We start from the raw sequence: 15,603 nt of genomic DNA, 5'->3' as shown, positions 1-15,603 counted from the left end.
CTCCATGTTTTCACCCAGGAGCCCAGTGCCTGGGCAGGGGCGGCTGCCCCCCAGCCCCCGCCTCCTGGTCTTCCACCTTCGGGGCCCGCCCAGCTGCCCGGCTGCCCTCTGATCCCGAGTGAGCCCTGGCCTCCCCAGCCTGCAGTCCACCACCCCTCCTGTTCCTGATTCTGTGATTTGCTCACTGCCCTCTGCCCTGCACACAGGTCTTCAAGCCTCCCCCGGAGGGGACACGGCTGTGTGTCGTGGCCACCAACGTGGCTGAGACGTCACTGACCATCCCCGGCATCAGGTATGTGGTGGACTGCGGGAAGGTCAAGAGGCGCTACTATGACCGTGTCACCGGCGTGTCCTCCTTCCGTGTCACCTGGGTCTCCCAGGCTTCGGCTGACCAGCGGGCTGGCCGGGCAGGCCGAACCGAGCCCGGACACTGCTACAGGTGGGTGCCGTGGACACCCTTTTCTGTCTTTTCCTTTTTTTTTTTTTTTTTTTTTTTTTGTAAAGAATTAGTTAGTTATTTTGGGCTGGAAGGTGGCGTGGGGGTTAAGCTGCCGGACTCCCACATGGCTGGCTGTGGTTCAAGTCCTGGACCTGGCAGCTTGCTTTCTCACTTTCCCTCTCTCAGTCTCTGATCAAATAAAAATGATAATAATAATGATAACAAATGGAATTAAATGATTATTTTTCAGAAAGAATTTGTTATTGAATTATATTTATTATTATTTTCAAAATCTCATATAGGGCACATGTACTCACCAGAGAAAGACAGAGAGAGTGAGAAAGCAAGCTACCAGGTCCGGGATTTGAACCAGAGTCAGCCATGTGGGAGACTAGTGCCTTAACCACTATGACACCTGCTGGCTCCTACTTTCCAGAATTCGTATTTGGGAGGGAAAGTGGCACATAAAGGGGATGCCGACTGTTCAGACCTCCCGTCAAGGGTCGCTGTGTTTTCATTTCTCTCGGGTGCGCTCCTCAGAGTGGAAGTGCTGGGTCAGGGGAGGACCTAGTGTACCCGGCAGAGCTGCCGGTGTCCTCGACCAGCCTCCCACCAGCCAGCCCACCCTCACACATGCCCGCTATTGGCAGTGTTTGGGTCCAGCCAGCCGAGGTTTCAGCAGTCTCCCCCTGGTTTCGGTTTATATTTCTTTTTTATTTATTTATTTATTTAACTATTTCATTATATTTTATTTAAATTTATTTCCCAGTTTGATCAGAGAGAAACAAAGATAGAGGGAAAGTGAGAACACAAGCCACCAGGTCCGGGACTTGAACTGCAGTTGGCCATGCTTGAGTCCAGCGCCTTTAATCACCACGCCACCTGCCGGCCCTCCGCGCTTTAAATTTCCCTATTAGCTCATGTGCTTATTGGCCTGTCTTCTCTGGAGAGCTTTCTTTTTCTTTAAGTTTGCCAGAGGCCACGTGCTCAATGGAGAGATGGGGAAAGCACCCCACAGTGGGCGTGGCGCTGCCTCCACCCACCTCGCCGTCTCCATCCTGTTGAGCCTGGGGCACACGCGCACATACACGGTGTGTTTTATTTTCTTTATTCTATTTTTTTGGAGTCACCAGAGGGCGCACACGTCTGCCCAGGAGCGAGAGCGACCGTGGGCAACGGTCATGGTCACACCGCACTCCCTTTGTCTCCCCTGCCCTTTGGGATTGAGGAGCACAGTCAGCACCTGGGAGGGGCTGCACGGGACTCAGCCACGCGGGGTCCGCTTCCTTGACCGCTAGGCCACACACTGGCCCGTCTGCTACAGGACACGTACGTGCCAGAAAGAGGCAGACTGGGAGAGTCAGAAATCAGCCCAGGTTTCCCTCCTCCTCTGCTCTCCAGTGGGGATCTTGGGCATGCATGCACATGCGCTGGGATGTTTTTCAAGCCGTCTGATCAAGGACTCACCTGTATAGTGCATTCCGTGCTCTCTTCTGGCCCGATAACCTGTCTTTTTATCGTTTGTTTATAAGATTTTCTTATGTAGGGGGGCTGGCAGGTGGCATGGTGGTTAGGGGTGCTGGACTCCCACATGGCTGACTGCGGTTTGGGTCCTGGACCTGGAAGCTTCTCTCTCATTCTGTCCCTCTCTGGTCAAATAAAATAAACAAACATCAATAAATGAGTAAAGTTAAATGGAATGACTTTTAAAAAAAAAGATTTCCTTATGTAATCTGGACATCAGAGCCTCGTTAGACATACCCTTTGCAAGTGAATTCCAGCCTGTGTTTTGAATAGCTTCATTACTGTTCTGTTCAACTTACTCTGAAATTACAGCTGTAAGAAATTTAGAAAACATGCTGAGAAAACTAGTGAGCATAACTGTGGTTAAAAATCTACTGAGTGTCTGGGGAACCAGCAGTTAGCGTAATGGCTATGTCGCTGGACTCCTATGTAGTCGACCGCAGTTCGCGTCCCGGACCCGGTGACTTAAAACTCACACGGGGGCATGTGCATGTGTGCCCAAGATCCTGAGAGGAGAATGGAGGAGAAGGGATTGCGGCATGACCATCCCCCCTGGGGGGTGGTTTCCTGCTTTCTGTCTCTCTGTCTCTCTCTGTCTGTCTGGCGAGCGCATGCGCCCTATAGCAAAAACCTCTCCAAAAAAAAGAGAAAATCTGAGTGTCCGGGCCACCAGATGGCATGGTAGTTAAGAGAACTGGACTTCCACATGTCTGACCATGGTTTGAGTCCCAGACCTGGTGGCTTGCTTTCTCACTTTCCCTCTCTCTCACTCTCGCTCTGTCCCTCTCTAGTCAAATTAAAGTAAATAAACTTAACTTAAAAAAAAAAAAAAAGAAATCTACTGAGTGTCGGTAGGTGTGTGTCAGGTTTTTGCCTCAGGGCACATGCTCGCACAAGTGAGAGAGGGCGAGTGGGAAAGTACCCCACGGGGTGGCCACGCTGCAGCCGCCTCTCCTTCATTATCTTCTTGGGATTGTTGGGCACGCACACAGGGGCCTGGCGTCATTTTAAAGCCTCCAGGTCTGGGACTCAAACCGTGGTCATCCGCGTGGGAGGCCAGTGCTTAACCACTACACTGCCTGCTGGCCCCACCGCAGCACTGTTTCGAGTCCTGTCCCTGTGTCACCTGTCACAGCTAATGTCACCAGGTTCCTCCGAGGCAGCTGCTAGTTAGCCACGTCAAGGGAAGGTACAGTAGAAGAGGTCAGGGTCCTGGCCTGCTGAGGGTCTGGGCAGCCCCATGTCCAGGTGGGGCTGCGGGCTGATCGTACCTCTCTCTGCCAGGCTGTACTCATCTGCGGTCTTTGGGGACTTTGAGCAGTTTCCGCCTCCAGAAATCACCCGAAGGCCTGTAGAAGACTTGATCCTTCAGATGAAAGCTCTCAACATCGAGAAGGTCAGCTACAGCGCCAGCCCTGCCATCACCCCACCCCGCGCTCCCTGCCCCCGGCCCCAGGGCCACCTCCCTTCCTTCCCTGCGGTCCGGGAGCTGAGCCGGCTGCAGTGCGCCCGGCCTATGCCTGCGGCTTGCAGAACCTTGCATCAGCAGCTGCCGTGGGGACCTCTGGTCCCCTGTGGCCACCACGGCCCCCATGTTGCATGCTTTGGGCCACTGGGACTAGCTGCCTGGAGCAGGGCTGGCAGCAAGGCCCACACTGTGTCTGGGCTGGGCTCTGGAATGTTCTGCCAAGTCCTCCCAGCTGCAGCCATCTCTGACTCAGTCCTTTGTGTGGAGGAAGACCTTGCCCAGCGCCCCTGCTTCTCTCCTGCAGGCAGGTGGGCCAGGCAGAGTGCCCCGGGCCAAATCCCTGTTCACCAGGTGGAGAAGCTGAGGCAGAAAGTGACGAGCTTTGTCCGGGAACACACACCTAAGGTGATAGAAGCCAGATAATCTTCCCTTTTTGCTTTTTTAAGTGTTTTACATTTATACCAGACAGGGCCAGTAGGTGGTGTAGTGGTTAAAGCGTTGTAGTCTCACATGGTCGACCTCGGTTTGAGTGCTGGACCTCGTGGCTTGAAAATCACACTGGTTGTATGTGCTCGTGTGCCTAAAATCCCGAGAGGAGAATGGAGGGGAAGGGCTTACGGCGTGGCCACCCACGCCGGGAGTGATTTCTCACTTTCCCTCTCCGGGGTCGTTTCTGTTACCTGGTGACTGACTGCACATGCCCTATAACAAAAATTTTTAAAAAAAGTATATTACAGAAGGAGGGAAGCACTCTCCTGGCACGTGGTCACACTGCAGTCTTCTCTCTGGTTTTCTCTCTTGTCAGTTTTTGGACGCGTACACACATGCACCAAGCGTGCTTTTTGTTTTTTGTGGGGTTTTTTTGCCTGAAGACACGTGTACTGGCAGGAATGAGTCAGAGGAAGGTGCCCCATGGGCACAGTCACATGACGGCCCCTCCTCCACCTGTCTCCTTCTGGGGTTACGGACGAGCATGCACACCCACCAGCCTCTCTCTCAAGCTGCAGGGACTGGGTGTCAGACCGTGATCAGCCATGTGGGGTCTGGGTTCTGTGCACTTACTGTTAACCAAGTGCTGACCTCATTGTTCTTTAAAAGCCTTTCCTTGGGGCCAGCAGGTGGCACAGTGGTTAAGACGCTGGACCCCTGCATGGCCAACCACGGTTTGAATTCCAGGCCTCGCGGCTTGCTTTCCCACTTTCCCTCTTTTTCTCTGTCTCTGTCCCAGTCTGCTGGGCACACGTGCCCTATAGCAAATTAAAATAATAATAAATGAAATTAGGGGGAGAAACTCCCCCCCGTGGGCCGGGTGCTGGCCTGATGGTTAAGACAGCTGACCATGCTGTTCAGGTCCCAGACCCCGCGCTCAGAAGCACTGGGTGCGTGTTTGTAGCCGACATCGCGAAAGGAGGGAGAGACGAGACCGGGGCGCGACCACGCCCCTAGGGGTCCTTTCTCTCCCTCTGTCCATCTCTGGCCGTTTGAAGAAAAGATAAAAGGTTTAATGAGGTGTACGAGAGCTCACACCCACCCAGTCCCCTCAGTGAAGTGTGTGTTTCCGTGCTGTAGGTCTTCACAGAGGGCGGTCACCACCGCCCGCGCTGTTCTTGTTTCCCTAAAGAGCCCGTGGTCCCTCCAGCCGTCACCCGGCTCCCAGCCCCTGGCGGGTCAGCTACCCTGTCTCTGCATTTGCCTCTTCGGGGCATTTCCTTCAATGGGCGCCTACCCTAGGCCAGCGCGGCCTGTGGGCCCGGGTCTCACGCGGGGCATTGCGTGGGCGGCGGGCCTCCCTGCTTCCCCAGCTGAACCTGGGCGCTGGGCGGACAGGCCTCGTCTACGTCGTCCCCCGTGATGGACGCCTGCCGCACCTTGTGGCCGCTGCGATCACACGTGTGCAGGTGCTCACGTCCCTCGCCACTTACTGTCTGGGCGGTTCTCCTGCGAAACGCTGCGCTCCTGTCCTGTCAGTCCCCCGTGGCCTCCTCTGCCGCGCACCAGTGCTCAGCAGCTGTCCGGGCTGCTGCCGAACCAGCAGAGGGTGTCGGTCAATGGCAGCGGCTCTGGGGCTGGCCTGGCATGGGCTTGGGAGTGCCAGGCCCTGTGCCCCTGCCGGCATGAGCGCTGCTCGGGCTATGGCCCTGCCGGGAGGGGGGTACCCCAGCACGCTGGAACGACTCCTCACTCTTCTGCGCGGTTCACTCTGCCCTTGCTGTCACCCGTGCCCCAGGTCATCAACTTCCCCTTCCCAACGCCGCCCTCCCTGGAGGTCCTCATAGCCGCCGAGGAGCTGTTGATCGCGCTGGGAGCCCTGCAGGCGCCCCCAAAAGCAGAAAGGTAGGGGAGGGCAGAGGGCGGAGGGCCCAGTCCTTGCCCCGTTCTCGGCCCCCTCCCCTTCCCCACCTGAGCTGCCCGAGCACTGGGGCCCCTTCCTCCGGCTCCAGGGCTACCCCCTGCAGCCCCGCCCAGAACAGCCTCCCTCCCTAGGATGAAGCAGCTGCAGAGGTCCCGGCTGAGCTGCCCCATCACCCCGCTGGGCAGGACCATGGCCACGTTCCCCGTGGCCCCCCGTTACGCTAAGATGCTGGCACTGAGCCAGCAACACGGCTGCCTGCCCTACGCCATCACCATCGTGGCCGCCATGACAGTCCGGGAGCTCTTCGAGGAGCTGGACAGGTGCGGACTTGGGGCTGGGCCTCGGGGGCCGTGCTCAGCCCCTCAGGGCCCTGGGCTGGGACACCCTGCGCATTGGTGGCCTCGTGTCAGCCCAAGAGCGGGAGGGAGAACGTGCCCCCAGTGGGGGAGGTCACACCTCACTCCTTTGTCCACCTCTCAGCCTGTCAGATTGGGGCACGCACGCACGCACACACACGCGCGCGCACACACACACGCACACACACACACTCACGCGCACTCACACACACCGGCTCAAGGATTGACCACGTGGTTGGCCATGGCGGACTGGCTCCTTTGACCAAGAAGCCGTGGGGCTGGGTCACCCCAGATTGTTTCTTCCAGTCAGCGTCTAGTCGGGGAGTTGCAAGGCCAGGCAGTGTCCATGCTCTTGGTCTTGAGAACTCTGTGGGGAGACGTTTCCCCCAAAGTTGGTTGAATTCTCTTCCGTGAGTGAGACGGACTGAACGTCAGGGGGAGAAGCAGGTGCCCTCGACGGCCGCCTCGTGCCACGCCCCGTCCCGGCCTCCGTCAGTCCCGAGTCAGTATCACAGCCGCACCTGCATGTAAGGGAGGTCTGAGGATCGAACCTGGACCCTCCCGTGTGATGCGCCCCAGAGTGTCATGTTGACCCCGCACTGGCGTCCGGCTTCCCTGAGCTGGGCGCCTTAACCTCACCCTCCGGGATGTACGGCCCTGCTCTGCCCTGGCTAATAGCGCGTTCCAGGCTGCCCCGCGGCCTCGGGGTCAGTGGAGCTGACTCCTGTGTGGCCAGCTGCTGTCTGACTCCCGCCTTCGCAGCCTGGAAAGCACACCCGTGTGTGGGGGTGCCTGTCCTGACGGACGGGGAGACAGTGGAGAAGCGGCGCTTTCTCCCTGGCCCTCCCTCCTGCCTCTCTGGTGCATGCACTCTCTGGCAGTCTGGAAACAGCCGTGTGTTCCCCCGAGGTGCCGGGACGCGGCCCCGACAGGGTGTGTGTGTTTGCAGGCCAGCTGCCAGCGAGGACGAGCTCGCCAAGCTGAAGGGCAGGCGGGCCCGGGCAGCCCAGCTGAGGAGGACCTGGGCCGGGCGAGGAGCGTCCCTGCAGCTCGGGGACATCATGGTGCTGCTGGGTCGGTGCCGGGCGGGTCCGGATGGGGTGGGGGCGGCACAGGGCAGGTCTCGGGGGTTCCCAGGGCCCCTGGCCCAGGGAGTGAGTGCGCCCCGCTCTGGCCATCCGCAGGTGCCGTGGGAGCCTGCGAGTACGCCGGCTGCTCGCCCCAGTTCTGCGCGGCCAGCGGGCTGCGGTACAAGGCCATGATGGAGATCCGGCGCCTGCGGGGCCAGCTCACCACTGCGGGTACGGCCCCTCCTGGCTGCGGCTCCGGTGGCCGGGTGCTCCCTCTGCACGGTTACAGTTGTCTTGACCAAAGCAATTCCCGGTTCCCCATCTGCGAGCGTGCCCGTCACCGTGGGGTGGTCGTGCCTGTGCCCGGGAGGGGAGGACATGGCACTCCCAATGCCCATGTGGGCATCTGTTCTTGGCCTCGCCCCTCCTGACCCCTGTTCCCCACTGTGGCTCGGACCTCTTCCCTCCCAGATGTCCCCAGGGACCTCAGACCTTGTCACGCAGAATGACGAGACCTCACCCTGGCCAGGCCTGGGCTCGGCTGCTCATGTGACTTCCTGGCAGCAGTGCCCCTGGGAGCTGAGGGAGGGACTGTCCCCCTCAGGACACAGCCCCTCAGAGAGGAGAGCCGGCACAGTGGGGCCCCAGATGGCCCATGTCCCTCTGAGGCTGACGGGGACTCTGAGACCAGGGCATGCAGGTCCCAGGCTCTGAAGCCGCAACTGGGCACTGCCTAGTGTCACATGGGGCCCTCGGAGGTGGCTCCCCAGCAGCCTCGTCCCCGGATGCACCAGTTCAGAATCACGGCAGCGTGGTCAGCAGTGGCTACAGCAGCTCGGCCACCACGGGCCTCCCCTCTTGCTGGGCAGAGGAGCGCGGAGCCAACGCCCAGTGGCTTCCAAGTCAGGGTCACCTGTAGGCCGAGAAGGCTACGTGGGAGCTTTAAGGGTCTCTGCCTTCCAGGCCGGAGAAAGAGGGGCTCAGGGCACCCATCCCCACCCAGCTCCCTGTCCTGCACGTGTCCAGGGACTCAGGCGGTTTCTACCTGCACACCCTGGACCAGAACCGGCCCCACGACTGTCCCTCAGTGCACCCTGCCCCACGCAGGAAGGGGGTTTCTGCCCCAAGGAGAAAGGGGGTGCTAGGAGGGGCACTGCGGTTCTGTCCCGCTCTGGGCTCCGTCTCCTGCCCGTGACCTGCAGGAGGTCCAAGACCAGTGGTCAGCCGAGCCTGAAGCCCTTTCCAAGTGCAGGGCCATGGCCGGCCCAGACTGGCTGTGGCCACCGCCCGCCCTCACGGCCAGCTCTCCCTGCAGTCAACGCCGTGTGCCCCGAGGCAGAGATCTTCGTGGACCCCAAGATGCAGCCGCCGTCCGAGAGCCAGGTGACCTACCTGCGGCAGATTGTGGCGGCCGGCCTGGGCGACCACCTGGCCCGCAGGGTGCAGAGTGAGGAGCTGTTGGACGACACATGGAGGAACGCCTACAAGGTGGGCAGGCTCCACGCACCGCCGCCTCTGCCCGACCGCCATGGGCACCTGGCCCGGGGAAGTCGGGCGGGGACCTGGGTGACCTGTCTTCCCATGACAGGGAAATGACAGCAGCCTGGGGAAAACCCTGCCAAGGAGTCTCGGCCTCCTTCCGCGAGGGCAGGGGTGAGTGCAGCAGTTTCTAGTCAGAGCCTGATCGAGATACCGTAAAATTAACCAATGCAGGCCCCGTGGTGGAGGGTCACTGCTGCCTGAGGACCACCTGGAGACCCGAGTTAAAATCCCAGACCGGCCTGGGTTGGTTGGGCGTGGTGGTGTGCACCTGGGGTCCCAGCCAGCGGAGGGGGCAGGGCAGAGTATCTGAGACCCTGTCTAGAAGGCCGTTGTCCCTCCTCCCACAGCCAGCCCATAAAGCCCAACTTGTTCATGGTGCCCGTCGGTGGTGGGTGGTGTGTCCGCAGGCTGTGCAGACACGTCAGTCATTTCAGACCCTTCCCTGCGCCAGGAGCTGCTCTTGCCCCACCCCACCCCACTCCCTGCTTCCTGCCCCTGGTCGTTCTGAGCAAGCTCGTGCATGGAAGGCCCGTGTCTGCGTCGTGTTCTTGTGGTTCAGCCTGTCGCAACAGTGCTGGGCTGGGTCCTTCCCTGGCCAAAGCGTGGCCCAGCACCCATCAGTGGGGGCGGCCTCCCGCCCTGGTGGCCGGCAGTGGCTGGCTGGTTCGTCCCAGGGTGGAAGGCCGCGTCTGCCGCTCGCCTTGCCCCTGACTCAGGCCTCAGTGGGGGCAGCCTCCTGCCCTGGTGGCCAGCAGTGGACGGCCGGTTCGCCCCAGGGTGGAAGGCCGCGTCTGCCGCTCACCTTGCCCCTGACTCGGGCCCCTCCTCTCTGCAGACACCTCTCCTCGATGACCCCGTCTTCATCCACCCCAGCTCCGTCCTGTTCAGAGAGCTGCCGGAGTTCGTGGTCTACCAGGAGGTGGTGGAGACCACCAAGATGTACATGAAAGGTGCCGAGGCAGGGCCCACGGCGAGGGGCCGGGACCCGGGGAGCGGGTCAGCTCCTCCCAGTGCCCCTGTGACGCCAGCCCTGTCCCCGACTGCAGGCGTCTCTGCCGTGGAGGTCCAGTGGATCCCAGTCCTGCTGCCCTCCTACTGCCAGTTCGACCAGCCCCTGGAGGAACCAGCCCCCACCTACTGCCCCGAGACGGGGCGTGTGCTGTGTCACCGTGCCAGCGTGTTCTGTGAGTCGGCCTGGCCTTGGGCACAGGTGCCCTCGGCCCCTGGGATAGGGGGCTGGGACGGTGGCCACAGGAGGCCCCGGCTCACCAGCTCATGCCCCCAGATCGCGTCGGCTGGCCCCTGCCCGCCGTCCAGGTGGACTTCCCAGAGGGCATTGACCGCTACAAGCATTTCGCCCGGTTCCTGCTGGAGGGGCAGGTAGGCAGCATGGGGCTCCTATGGCCCAGTCCTGGGTACGCAGGCAGGGGTGGCGTGGGATTGCTCACCCCCCGGCTCTCCCACAGGTCTTCCGCAGGCTGGCCTCATACCGGAGCTGTTTGCTGTCTAGCCCCAGCACCATGCTGAAAACATGGGCCAGGTACAGTGACCAAGCCTAGTGGGCCTGTGGCTGCCGTGACCGAGTGCCACACGCTGGAGCCTGAGTCTGCAGAAATGTGTTCTGTTGTGTCCTGGGTCCAGCATCGGGTGTCAGCAGACTGCACTTCTCCTGAAGGAACACGTGGAGGGTCCGCCCTTGCTAGTGGCTTCTAGAACCCAGCGTCCACCTCTGGGTTCCCACAACGACAACTCCAAGCATTTCCCCTGTGCTGGGGGACAGCTCCTGTCCCCGTGGCAGTGATCCCAGGGTAGGAAGGTGGCACCAAACCACATGACTAGTGCAGACCGCAGTGGCAAGACAGTTCCAGGGATCAAGCCGGGTAGAGGGAACCAGGCTCCGTGGGCTGGGCAGGGTCATGAGGAGCTCCAGGCTGAGAAGATTGGCAGGAGGCAGGGCCTAGCCACCTGACAGACACCTGGGGGAACATTCCCAATGGGACAGGGTTGCACATAGCCCGCAGTCTTGGCTGGAAGGTGTGAGGAAGGCCAGGGCCAGTCAGAAGACAGGGTGGTGGGAGCGGTGGCACCTAGGCCCTTCTACCGTAGGATAATCAGAGAGAGGTCTTTCGTGTCCCCAGCAGGGCTGGCCTGCTGCTGCCCCTCCAAGCTCCTGGGCAGACCGCAGTGGGCTGGCAGGTGCAGACTGACCAGCCACACCCTACACCCTGTCCCCCAGGCTGCAGCCCAGGACCGAGAGTCTCCTGAAGGCCCTTGTGACTGAGAAAGCCGACAACCGCGACACCCTGCTGGCTGCCTGGAAGAAGAACCCCAGATGTGAGCTTGGCCAGGCCTGGGCTGGGAGCGGGTAGGACGGGGCCGTGAGGCAGGGGCCTTGCGCTCTGTGCCAAGAGAAGGCCTGACGCAGTCCCCTCCCCTGCAGACCTACTGGCTGAGTACTGTGAGTGGCTCCCACAGGCCATGCACGCCGACATCGAGAAAGCCTGGCCCCCCACCTCTGACCGCTGACCCGACCCCAGGCCCAAGGACTGGTGTGGGGCCTGAGGGCCTGACGGCTAGCTGCCAGCAGCCTGACCACCACCCCAGCCGCTCTCAGGAGGCAGATGAGCCCGTGAAGCCCACTCCGGACGAAGATGGCTACCGCCAGGGCAGCTGGGCTCCATGCCACATGCTGGACCCCGCACACAAATGCCCCGCTAGGCTCCTAGACAGCGGCAGTGCTGGGCGCGTCTGCAGGCCCTTCCCAGAGGTGCACACAGGCCACCCCTTGCAGGCCTGACCCTGGCCTTAGAGCATCCCAGGTGACAAGCTTCAGGCCTCTGCTCCAACCCGGGGAGCAGACCTTCCCAGACACCTTTCCTGTGTGTGGTACAGGAGTGGGCGTCTCCCCTCGGTCAGCCCTTGACCTTTGTTGGTCACCTCTGCCAGCCGCAGAGGCAGGCCTGCTGGCCTCGAATGGAAGTCCCGGCTCTCTCCCACTCTCGCCTTCCACCAGCAAAGAAGGGACGGGAGGACCCCAGGCACGACCGAGGCATCAGGAGGCCCCGCCTTTCCACCCTCCCTGGGAAGGGCCCAGACGGCTCAGAGCTGAGCTGGGTCAGGACGGCCCTGGGCCTGGCTCCCTGAGGTGCAGCTTTGGAAGCAGTTCTGAAATAATAGGTTCCTCCCTGGGCCCTGTCAGGACACCCCCTCTTCTCTGCCAGGATCTCTACTGTGAGTTTTTTTAGTAAAACTTTTAGAAATGTCTTCCTGGCCAGCTCCATACCCCGAGTGGTTAAGGGAGCCTGATCCCATATGGCCAACAGCATGGTTCAAGTTCTAGCCCCAGCGGCTTGAAAACCAAGGTGCCAGTGTGTGAACGTGCAAGATCCCCACTGGGTGGGGAGTGGAGCCGGGGCTGCAGCAGGACCACGCTGTACTGGGGGCGCTTTCTCCCTCCGGTGAGTGCTCACACTGGCAAGTGAAAAGATAAGGTACAAAGCAAGGTCCCCTGTGGGGTCAGGCAGCAGCACGCTGGTGAAGCAGGCTGCAGGCCGACCCCTGAGGGAAGGTTCTGGGCTCACGACCTGAGGCCTCCTCCTGCAGCCGCTCAGCAGCAGGTCCCTGCCGAGAGCGCCAGCCCTCCCTGCTCCTGGAGAAGCGTGCTAAGCAAAAAGCTGCTCCTGGCCGAATGGGCTCATGGGACAGACTTGGGAAGATGCCCAGGTGGACCCGGCCTGGGCCTGGCACCGCCTTCCCCCTCCGGGGCTCTTGCCTGTGCAGGCCCCTTCTCAGTCGTGCCTTACCCCGTCACCCGGCAGCACTGAGACATCCTTGCTAATGTGGGACAGAGACATTCTCCACCCGGACTGCCTCTCCAACTTCACCCTGCTGCAGGCGGCTGCAGCCAGAACCGCTGGTGTGTGGCTGGCCCCCGACTTCTGCGCCACGTCCCTCTTGCCACCACTGCAAAGGTACCAGTGACGTCCAGACAGCCCTTGGGAACTTCTGTGTAATTACTAAACCGTGAAGTTCACCATTGGGACCTGTAGAGTCCCGTGGGTCTGTTCCCAGACGTCACGATCTACCTCCAGGGCATCTTGTAGCCCCAAAACACACCCTGCCCCCCCTCAGCCCTGCACCCGCTCACGGCCCGTCTCCAGTTGCCTGTTCCAGACATCGTGTTCTTTAGGGGTCCGTAGGTGGCATAGTGATTGAGGGCACTGGCCGACCGTGTTTGAGCCCCGGACCCGGTGGCTTGCTTTCTCACTTCCTCTCTTCAGTCCCTCTCTGCTCAAATTAAAACAAGTAAATAAAGTTAAAATAATTTTTTACTAGTGTTCTTTGAAGCACAGAAACTTTGTTTACGTGTGTGCTTACTGGAGAGAGAGTGAAATCACCCTCCAGGGGAAGTGGCCATGCCGCGACCCTTCATTCTCAGGGTTCTGGGCGCGCACACACAGGCCTGGTGGACTTTTCAGACCACCAGGCCCAGGACTCCGACCGTGCAGTTAGCCGTGTGGGGTCTCGCTTTCTGTCTCACTCTTCAGCAAGCACATCCACCCTGTAGCAAAAGCCTTTTAAAAATAAGCCACTCTGGGAACCAGCAGTTGGCGTAATGGCTATGTCGCTGGACTCCCACGTAGTCGACCGCAGTTCGCATCCTGGACCCGGTGGCTTAAAACTCACGCGGGGCGCGTGCGTGTGTGCCCAAGATCCCAAGAGGAGAATGGAGGAGAAGGGATTGCAGCCTGACCATCCCCCCTGGGGGGTGATTTCTCAGTTTCTGTCTCTATGTCTCTCTCTCTCTGTCTGGCAAGCGCACGCGCCCTATAGCGAAAAAAATCTCTCCAAAAAAAATAAATAAACCACTCCTAGAAGGGCTGGCAGGTGGCATGGTGGTTAAGGGTACTGGGCTCCCACATGGCTGACTGGTTTGGGTCCTGGACCTGGCAGCTTGCCTTCTCACTTTCCTTCTGTCTCTCTCTCTGTCCCTCTTGAGTCAAGTAAAAGCAAACAAATGAAAGTTAAATAAAACCTAAAAACCCACTTCTAGTCATGGGTACTTGGCATCTGTTCAGTGCCCTGGCTTACGTGTCAAGTCCTGCCTGTGTGTGTCCACAAGACCAGTGCCAGAACTGCCGGAGATTGGCTGAAGGATGCCCAGGCCACCTCTGGAGCCCAGCCCGGTGTGGACCACGTCACCACCTGGCGGGAGCCCTGTGAAGAGCCTCCACTGCCCGCGGGATCCAGGCCCACCCAAACATGGCTTCTGAGAACAGGCCTGCACAGACACTCCAGCCCTCTGCCTTGTTCCCTCCCACGCCCCCGGCTGCTTCTCCCCTCCAGAATCAAGCCCCCTCGGGGTCCCTGCCCGTGGGCCTGGCCACCCTAGACAGCAAGCTGCATGACAGCAGGTCCATTCCGCTCACCGTCTTGTGTCCCATGTCCCTGTGACTCCAGATGTGAGAAAACTGCAGAGTGTTGGTAAAAAGTCCAGAAAAGGGGGCTGGACTCCCACATGGCTGACCACGGTTCGAGTCCAGGACCTGGGGCTCGCTTTCTCACTTTCCCATCTGGTCAAATTTAAAAAAAAAAAAAAAAAAGTAATTATTTTTGTAAAAAATCCAGAAAAGGCTTCTAACACAAAATATGAGGAGTCTTCAGAACGTTCATAGAGAATATGTTATCAGAAACATCTCTACATAGATTTCAAAATTTATTTGCACCAAGATAAATTCGTACTTTAATTCCACCTTAGAAGTCCCTTGTACACATTCCAAAAAAACACAAAAAGAAAGGGAAGAATCTGACCTCATGGGAGTTGTAGGTCGATGTGGCACGTGAAGAAGGCAGAATAGCCGAGAAAAAATTTGCAAGACGTGAAGAAAGCATGAGGTGAGTTTTGCAAGAAAAACACCACAGGTAAAAGCTATGAAGTGAATTGGGAACACTACATGTAGGGACCAGCAGATGGCGGAATGGTTACGTTGCTGGACTCCCACGAACTCCACCGTGGTTGGAGTCCTGGACCCTACTGCTTAAAACTGACTGCGCGTGCCCAAAATCCCGAGAGGAGAATGGAGGAGAAGGGATTGTGGCATGACCCTACTGCTTAAAACTGGCTGGAAGTTGTGTGTGTGTGTGTGTGTATATGTGCGCGTATGCGCGCATGCCCAAAATCCGGAGAGGAGAATGGAGAAGGGATTGTGGCGTGGTCATACCCTCTGAGGGTGATTTCTCACTTTGTCTTTCTGGCGAGTACACACACCCTATAGCAAAAATCTCTAATGAATTGAAAAAAAAACCCATGTAAATAGCTAGTAGAGAAAGTTTGAAAAGATGGCTACTCTCCAGCAAGAAATGAAAATTGTATTACTGTATACCCCACGGATTTGGAAGGAAGTATCTTAGCCTGGGGTGGGGAGAACAATAATGAAAATAAAAATGTTCTGTAAATAGCGATAGCCAGGCCAGCAGGTGGCGGGGTTAAGGTGCACGGGATAGGGGTTTGAGTCCCGGACCTGGCAGCTTGCTTTCCCACTTTGTCTCTCTGGTGAGCGTGTGTGCCCTGTAGCAAATTAAATAGTAATAATAATAATAATAAAATAATTCATTTAAATAAGGTAAGTGGAAGTAGTCGTGCCCGGTCGGCCGCAGCGTCCTCGGTGAGAGGTAGCCCAGGAGACAGTGTGCGCTCCACGTCACGGCGTCCCAGCAGCGAGGCACAGCCCTGCCCACCCCACCCGGGCCAGGGAGTGCTGGGGACTGTCCCCAGAATTTGTCCGGAAGCCCCTTATTCTCCTCATCTCCGCTGCCGCGCGCTGGAGGGTGCCGCCCCACGCCCCCTACCC

At 59.1% G+C, this 15,603-nt stretch overlaps 1 protein-coding gene across 1 annotated transcript in view; it reads left to right on the top strand.

The window, feature by feature from the left end:
* DHX37 (DEAH-box helicase 37) overlaps positions 1–13,107 on the top strand; it is a gene marked incomplete at its 5' end in the record, with an annotated part of 29,138 nt that extends 16,031 nt beyond the window's left edge. The window contains 13 exon segments of the mRNA XM_027766328.1: positions 207–439; positions 3,248–3,359; positions 5,659–5,765; positions 5,916–6,104; positions 7,090–7,214; positions 7,325–7,441; positions 8,526–8,698; positions 9,588–9,702; positions 9,799–9,936; positions 10,038–10,132; positions 10,219–10,292; positions 10,989–11,086; positions 11,193–13,107. Of these exon segments, the coding sequence (XP_027622129.1) occupies positions 207–439; positions 3,248–3,359; positions 5,659–5,765; positions 5,916–6,104; positions 7,090–7,214; positions 7,325–7,441; positions 8,526–8,698; positions 9,588–9,702; positions 9,799–9,936; positions 10,038–10,132; positions 10,219–10,292; positions 10,989–11,086; positions 11,193–11,278 (1,662 nt within the window).
* Positions 13,108–15,603: the final 2,496 nt, after the last annotated feature.

The sequence above is a fragment of the Tupaia chinensis genome, unplaced genomic scaffold (genome assembly GCF_000334495.1).
Source record: "Tupaia chinensis unplaced genomic scaffold, TupChi_1.0 Scaffold142542_1, whole genome shotgun sequence".
NCBI classification, from domain to species: Eukaryota; Metazoa; Chordata; class Mammalia; order Scandentia; family Tupaiidae; genus Tupaia; species Tupaia belangeri.
The sequence above is the reverse complement of the archived record's forward strand: the minus strand, read 5'-3'. Positions and strand labels throughout refer to the sequence as shown.